Source organism: Macaca mulatta, chromosome 15 (assembly GCF_049350105.2).
Source record: "Macaca mulatta isolate MMU2019108-1 chromosome 15, T2T-MMU8v2.0, whole genome shotgun sequence".
NCBI lineage: Eukaryota > Metazoa > Chordata > Mammalia > Primates > Cercopithecidae > Macaca > Macaca mulatta.
In genome coordinates this window covers 114,634,404-114,642,364 of record NC_133420.1, presented here as the reverse complement: position 1 = coordinate 114,642,364, position 7,961 = coordinate 114,634,404, and the positions used below count along the sequence as shown (strand labels likewise).

The window sequence follows — 7,961 nt, the reverse complement described above, 5'->3', positions numbered from 1 at the left end:
TAGTATCAAGGTTGAAAAACCCTGTAATACAGGAAAGATTAAAAATAGTGAGACTGGTGATAAAATAATTCTCTATCTTGACTGCAGTGATGGTAACACAAATTTATGTATGGAATTTTGCATAGAGCTACATGCATACACACACGTATGCAAATAAATGCAGGTAAAAAAATGATAAAAACCAGTAAGGTCTGTAGTCAACATGTCAATCTCCTAATTTTGATATTATGCAACAATATCAAATGCTACCACTGGGGGAAGCAAGGGTACACAGAACTCTGTTCTATTTTTGCAACTTCCTATAATTACTTCAAAATAAAAAGCGAAAAAATGAATAGAGCCCCAGCTGTGTTCTTCTAAGAGGCTCTCTTTACCTTTTGCCGCTGCCAGTGCCCCCTTTGCTTCTGTGTGTTATGCAGTGCTTGGTACAGCACCAAGAAAACTGTGGGATCCTACTTAGCACCTTTTATCCAAAGTTTGTAGTGGCTGTACATGTATTAGGTTGGTGCAAAAGTAACTGCAGTTTTGTCATTAAAATATGGCAAAAACTGCAGTTACTTCTGCACCAACCTAATATTTGCACCTTCTACCCAGTGTCTAAAGTTTTAGTTGGCAAATTAGTAAACACCCATCTTTACCACCACCTCTTCTCCAGCCCGAAGACTCAGAAACAACTGGAACACTTCATTTCCTTTGATTTCGAAGTAGCCCTAGAGATATTCATGAAATATTCCAATTGTTCCTAGGCTATGGACCCACTTTGGGACTGGTGTTCTAGGAGAGGTTCTATTTCCCATTATGAACTCTTTCTCAAGACACTGTCCCTCTCAACATGCTTAAAATCATATCCATTCCTTAAGGGCTGGCTCAAAATCATTTCCTTCAAAAGCCTCTGACTTGTCCACATTCCCCTGCCCCAATGTTTCCTTTCTCTGAACTTCTATTGTAAAGCAAGTAAGTTCTAAGGCATGTATCTATACATCTATCTTCCTTTGAATTAATCATCTATGTCACTACACTATAAACTTCAGGAGAGACAAAGGAGTATAACATATGATCTACTGCTCTAAAGGAGTTTCCTCTCTGGTGGGAAACATGATGGTTCAACAATTCAGTTCAACGATAAATGCTCTCATGCCAAGAAATTACACTGGGCACTGTGTGGTATTAGCTTGGTGCAAGAGTAATTGTGGTTTTGGACTGTGAATTTTAAATCATTGTAACTAGGCTCAAACGCATCTTACTAATCAAAATAGGAACCATTACAATCAATACATTTTTGCCAATGAGAAATAAGTTTGTTTATTCCTGCAGCATAAAAATCCATGCTTCGGGATTCAACCAACTCTTGGAAAGCATGTTCTGCATCCTGCTGACTGTGGAAGCGTTTTTCCTGCAAAAAGTTGTCAAGATGCTTGAAGAAGGTGGTAGTCGTTCAGAGAGAGGTGAGGTGAATATGGAGGATGAGGCAAAATTTTGTAGCCCAATTCATTCAACTTCCCAAGTGCTGGTTGTGCAGTGTGTGGTCGGGCACTGTCGTGGAGAATTGGGCTCTTTCTGTTGACCAATGCCAGCTGCAGGCATTGCAGTCTTTGGTGCATCTCATTGATTTGCTGAGCATACTTCTCAGATGTAAGGGTTTCACCAGGATTCAGAAAGCTGTAGTGGATCAGAACAGCAGCAGACCACCAAACAGTGCCCATGACCTTTTTCTGGTGCAAGTCTGGCTTTGGGAAATGCTTTGGAGCTTCCTGGTCCAACCACTGAGCTGGCTGTCACTGGCTGTCGTATAAAATCCACTTGTAGTGGCACATCACAATCCAAATGAGAAATGGTTCATTGTTGTTATGTAGAATAAGAGAAGATGACTCTTCACAACCACGATTTTTTTGATTTTTGCTTAGTTCACGAGGCACTCACTTACCAAGCTTTTTCACCTTTCCAATTTGCTTCATATGCCGAACGACTGTAGAATGGTCAATGCTGAGTTCTTCGGCAACTTCTTGTGTAGTTATAAGAGGATCAGCTTCAATGATTGCTCTCAATTGGTCACTGTCAACTTTTGATGGCCAGCCACTATGCTACTTATGTTCAAGGCTCTCCTCTCCTTTGCGAAACTTCTTGAACCACCACTGCACCACTGTGTGTTCGTTAGCAGTTCCTGGGCCAGATGCGTTGTTGATGCTGCGAGATGTCTCCGCGGCTTTACAACCCATTTTGAACTCGAATAAGAAAATTGCTCGAATTTGCTTTTTGTCTAACATCATTTCCACAGTCTTAAAATAAATATAAAACAAACAGCAATGTCATTAGCAAAAAAAAAAAAAAAAAAAAAAAAGAAATGCACATTAAAATGATGTATAACATAACCACATTTATTTAAGAATGTATTTCAATGTCAAACAACAAATTCCAGCAATGCAAAAACCACAATTACTTTTGTACTGACCAGCAGTCCCCCAACCTTTTTAGCACCAGGGACCAGTTTTGTGGAAGACAATTTTTCCATGGACTGGGGGTCAGGGGCAGATGGTTTGGAATGAAACTCTTCCATCTCAGATCATCAGGCATTAGATTCTCTTAAGGAGCACACAACCTAGATCCCTCACATGCCCAGTTCACAATAGGGATCACGCTCCTATGAGAATCTAATGCCGCTGCTGCTGCTGATCTGACAGGAGGTGGAGCTCAGGCGGTAATGCTTGTTTGCCTGTCACTCACCACCTCCTGCTGTGTAGCCCAGTTCGTAACAGGCCACAGACTGGTACTGGTCCATGGCCCAGGGGTTGGGGACCTCTGGTATAAATAATGATTAAAACTTGATCCCTGTTTTCAAGGCCTTTATCTAATAAAGGAGATATACACAGACATGTGATACAAGACAGAATTTGGTAAGTGACATCAAGAAGGTAATAAAGCTATATGGGAGTATAGAGGATTTAAAGACTATTTTGGATCAAAAAAGGGTTATTAGGGAATGTCACATTTGAGTCTTGCAGGATGGGTAAAATGATGGGGTCAAAGTATGGGGGAAGAATTTCTACTTGCAGTTGAAGCTGGAAAGTACAAGACATGCTTGGAGAGCTTAGCTGACCACTTTGGTTGAGGATATGATATAAGTGAAGAGCAAGGTCTTTGGGTTACAGTAGACCATGGACACCATGCCACAAAATTTAGACAGTACTCTTAACACTTTGGTGACAGTGACTGGAAGTTTTCAAGCAGGTGTCATAATCAAAGCTTCGTTCTAGGATAACATATGGCATCACTGGAAAATAAGAGTTGAGGATGGAGACTTTAGATTGAGGCAGAGGAATCTGTAGGAGGTTACTGCTGTAATCTAGGCCAGAGCTAATGAGGATGTAAATTAGACTGGTAGCGGGAGAAAGTTTTAGATGATAGAAGCTGTGCTACAAATGATGAATGGTCAAGTGAAATGTGCAGGTAATTATGACGGAAGGTCTGATTCTGTAGGCTTGGGTATTCAAGGAGTTTCAGAAAGCAGGTAGCAATAATGGGTACAAGGAGGTGGGTGTAATGACTTGAAGGAATGATCAGAAGAAAGAGAAGTATAACGTACAAGTGTTTCTAGAGATGGTAATAAAGGTATTTGACTGGAATGGAGTGTATACATTGAGAGCAACAGGAGTCAACACTAGGAGTTAGCTGTGGAAGGTCTAGTTAAGAAGCTTTGGGCTGGGCGCAGTGGCTCACACCTGTAATCCCAGCACTTTGGGAGGCTGAGGTGGGTGGATCATCTGAGGTCAGGAGATTGAGAGCAGCCTGGCCAACATGGTCAAATTCTGTTTCTGCTAAAAATACAAAAATTAGCTGGGCTTGGTAGCGCACGCCTGTAATCCCAGCTACTCAGGAGACTGAGGCAGGAGAATCATTTGAACCCAGGAGGTGGAGGTTGCAGTGAGCCAAGATCATGCCATTGCAATCCAGCCTGGGCAACAGAGCGAAACTGTCTCAAAAAAAAAAAAAAAGAAAAAGCTTTGGTTTTATATTCTAGGCAGTGGGAAACTTATGATAGATTTTTGAGTAGGGTAGTAACATGATGAAGGCATGTTATTTCTAGCACTTATATGACATATGTAGTACCTCGTATTAAAGGTATGTTCCTGGACACAAGATTAGAGGATTAACGTTTGTTAGAGGATACTCAGTGAATTCTTATTGATTGACTGAATCATTTTGTCAAAAAAGAATTATTCCATCATGTGAATAATAACCTTCTATCAATATACTTGAACTCTGAATAATGGATTTTCTCAAAATGGGACTTCTTCAGTTGCAGCTGGCTCATACTGGCTTGTGAGGGCTTACTGGTAAAATTTCACATGTTTTGTGAGGAAGGTGATCTCAAGTTGGTAACCATTTGCAAGATTTACATCAAGGAAATTGGCAAATGTAATAAATCAAAGTTTATTTTCAGGAGGACTGGTTATTAGTCATTTACCAGCACATCACTGCCAATTTCCCTCCCATCCCTTACCCCCACCATCCAACTATCACTTCAAGTTTTTTGACAGCAGAAACTGAGTCTTATTATTCTTGTATGCTCAGTACAGTATTATACAGTATTAGGGCATTAATTGTGATAAAATGTACTCTTAAAATTTTATCCAGACCATTTAACAAACAAAAACCATTCAGAAGAAAATGCCACAAATAAACATCTAGACCTGGGGTTGGCAAACTATCTTCTGTGGGCCAAATCAGATCTTATGTCTGTTTTTATCTTGCAAGTAGAGTTTTTAGTAAACACGCTGTGATTATTCATGTATGTATTGTCAACGGTTACTCTGTGATACAAGGACATAGCTTAGTGTTTTAGACTGAGATCCTGTGGCCCACAAAGCCTAAAATATTAGGTTGGTGCATAAATAATTGCGGTTTTTGCTTTTTTTTTTTTTTTGGCACCAGCCTAATATTTACTATCCAGCCCTCCCAGAAAGTTGACTAATCTCTGATTTACACCATGGTCCCCACCACCTCCAATGTCTCTTACAGGTCAGGATTATATCAAAAAAGTGCCCTAACAATGGATAACTATACAGTATCTTCTTACAGGTAAATCTTATTACCTTATAATGTCACACACATCAAACATTTTTAGACAATGTAGACACAGATAATTGCAAAGTCCATAAATGCATGGAGACACACACACACACACACACACACACACACACACACACGGTATTTGCTGGAGAATCAAGAGAAAAACCGTCAAGTCTTCCTGGAGCATGTGATATAGGATGCATAGAAGTTAGACAGGTGAAGGCAAGGAGAAAGTCATTCTAGGTAGAGGAAGGCAGCTTAGGCAAAGCGTGCAGGTAAGACACAGCATGACAGGGAAAAACAGGTAATGAGGAGCTGATGAAGTTGAGGAGAAATTTTATTTAGACATATGGAAGAAATTCCAAATGATTGATTGTCCAGTTGTGGCACTTTCTATCTTGAGAAGCAGTGATTACCTCACACCTAGACATAACCAAGTAGTCATCCTTCATTAAGCAGAAGGCCTTGTTATTTGAGCCACGCTGCCAGAAATTTAGGTGATATCAAATGATGTCTATCCTGAAATCGATACCCTCAGAATTCTCTTAGACCCAGATTCCATATAGCTCTGCTAAAAAGTCGTGTTTATGTAACAGTATTTATTCTGAGAACAGGGTTGGACGGCTTAGGAGCAGAAATGCAAAATGTATCTTTGCGGATTTGGGTCACCATGGGCTGTCAGGATTTAAATTGTGCAACACTGATTAATATAGTTAATGTGCTGGTTTGTACTTTCCTTGCAAGTCATCTTTAAAACCAAATGATATAATTTCAAATTCGGATTCTCAGAGATAATTTATTTCTATCTGTATTACACTGAAAATAATTTTGGAACTATCTTTAATGCCACTTAAAGCCTGACATTGAGCAGTAACTTGATAGAATAGAAAGTGAACACCTCAGCTATATTACATTGTCCCAGTTGGGTGGACACTCCTCGGGCACCCTGTTCCGCCCTACACACTGTAGGAAATCGAGTTCACAGAGAATCGGGGGGCGCTCGCGCACAGCTGTCATCGCAGCAGCAGAGGCCACTGTCAATACAGGTCGCCTGATTGATCGTCTGACCAAACAGGGCTAACCCGAGGGCGGTAAATAAGTTCTGGCCACGAAGCAATGACTCCGCGGGATTGCGCAGGGCAGTCACAGGCGTTTACTCCATTTTCTGTTTGTTGTGCTGTGGACCTTTCCGCCATTAACTTATCCCAACTCCCCCGCATAGGGCAATACCAGCCCTCCAAATATGAAACGCTAAGCATATTAAAATAACAACAAAATACCTCGCCGCTATTTTATCACCAGACCCTCCTCCCAGCGGGGAACGCAGAGTAGGCAGAGAGGCAAGGCAGGGCAAGGCGACTGTGACAGCGCGGAGGGCTGAGCATTGCCCAGCCGGGAATGAAGTAAGGTGGGGAGATTACCTGGACCGCGAGCGCGCAGGCGCATCCGCGGTCGCAGGGCCCACTGGTCCCTTTCTAGTAATTTCGCTAACCTTGACGTCATCTCGGTGCGCCGTTACAGCGCTTAACTGGAAACTGCAATTTAGTTTTTGGTGAAGGGAACGGAAAAAAACCATGAACTGAGCTGCCCCGCCCCATTTTGCTTTTAGTCCTTCACACTGGCTTCGCCTACACTTTGGGCAATGGAGCGGGAAAGGAAAAGGCACGTAGGCTGAGCTCAAAGCGGCGCCAGCCAGGGATGACTCGGCGACGCCGCCAGGCGCGTTACCCGGCGTGCTCCGCGCGGCGCCGGCGAAGGGACGTGGGGGAAGGGGCAGGGAGGAGGAAGCGGTGGCTGCTGCGGATGTCGATGTGAGCGAGCGGCGCCTGAACACACGGCGACTGCCGAGCGCCTGACCCGGGCCTGCGCCAGAGCCTGCACCGAGCTCCGAGGCCCCACACCCGCTAGGGTGGCCCTGCGCCCGTTGCTAGTGAGGCGGCGTGCTCTGCATTCTTCGCTGTCCAGGCCTGTCGGCTTTGGTGTCTGCTGGCTCCTCCTTGCTCGCCTGCTCACTCCTGCTTGCCTGAGTCACCGCCGCCGCCGCTGCAGCCATGGCCGAGAGTGGTGAAAGCGGCGGTCCTCCGGGCTCCCAGGATAGCGCTGCCGGAGCCGAAGGTGCTGGCGTCCCCGCGGCCGCTGCCTCCGCGGAGCCCAAAATCATGAAAGTCACCGTGAAGACACCGAAGGAAAAGGAGGAATTCGCCGTGCCCGAGAATAGCTCCGTCCAGCAGGTGAGGTCGCCTGGTGCTCGGGCCGGGATGGGGGTGGCGGCAGGACCTCCGCCCGCCGCGCCAAGAGACCTTTTGGGAAGGACCTGGGAGAGGGGTCATCCTCCCAGGTGCCCTCGGCCATTCTCCCGGGCGTCGTCCCAAATTAGATCACACCCAAGTTAGTGGGTTTGCGCTTTGGGACACCGCAGTGGTTTGTGGCGTGGCGGCGCGGCCTGTTTGTGGGACGGGCCGATGCCGCTTTTCTCGGAGCCTTCTTTCCCTGGCATCCGCCGACCCTCAGCCTCCTCCCCCAGTTCCCCGCCCTCCGTCGCCTCCCCTCCAATTCCTCACAAAGGAAAGGGACCCACCGCTAGGCTCCGGGCGGGGTGGAGGCTGGGCGGGGGCGAGGGTTCGCTTTAGCTCAGGCTGCGGTTTTGCTTTATGAATTAAAAAAGGGGTTGGGTGGGATCCTCGTTGTTTTACGTGCCTGCTTGTTAAGATAGGTTTTGGGGTGAGGTGCACGTGTATATTTAGTTCTGCATTTTAACTCCTGAAATCTTTCCCACCTTGCAACCTTTTTAAAAAAATTATGACGTAGAAACCGATTTTAGCTCCATCTTAAGTAATAGTAATAGTACTAGGTTTAAGGAGAAAAGTGAATGACTTTCTTTCATTGATGACTTG

At 44.6% G+C, this 7,961-nt stretch overlaps 1 protein-coding gene and 1 pseudogene across 3 annotated transcripts in view; one reads left to right on the top strand and one right to left on the bottom strand.

The window, feature by feature from the left end:
* Positions 1–664: 664 nt before the first annotated feature.
* Positions 665–7,120, bottom strand: LOC114672828 (histone-lysine N-methyltransferase SETMAR-like; annotated as a pseudogene). The gene is made up of 4 exons (XR_013404973.1): positions 7,091–7,120; positions 6,641–6,994; positions 6,489–6,542; positions 665–2,276 (listed from the first exon to the last, which is right to left on the bottom strand). The product of XR_013404973.1 is annotated as a histone-lysine N-methyltransferase SETMAR-like (transcript).
* Positions 6,857–7,961, top strand: part of UBQLN1 (ubiquilin 1) — a 47,952-nt gene continuing 46,847 nt past the window's right edge. For both annotated transcript variants that reach the window (XM_015118003.3, XM_015118002.3), the window contains exon 1: positions 6,857–7,298. In XM_015118003.3, coding sequence (XP_014973489.1) covers positions 7,119–7,298 — 180 coding nt within the window. In that variant the 5' untranslated portion in view covers positions 6,857–7,118. The remainder of the gene's footprint in view (positions 7,299–7,961) is intronic.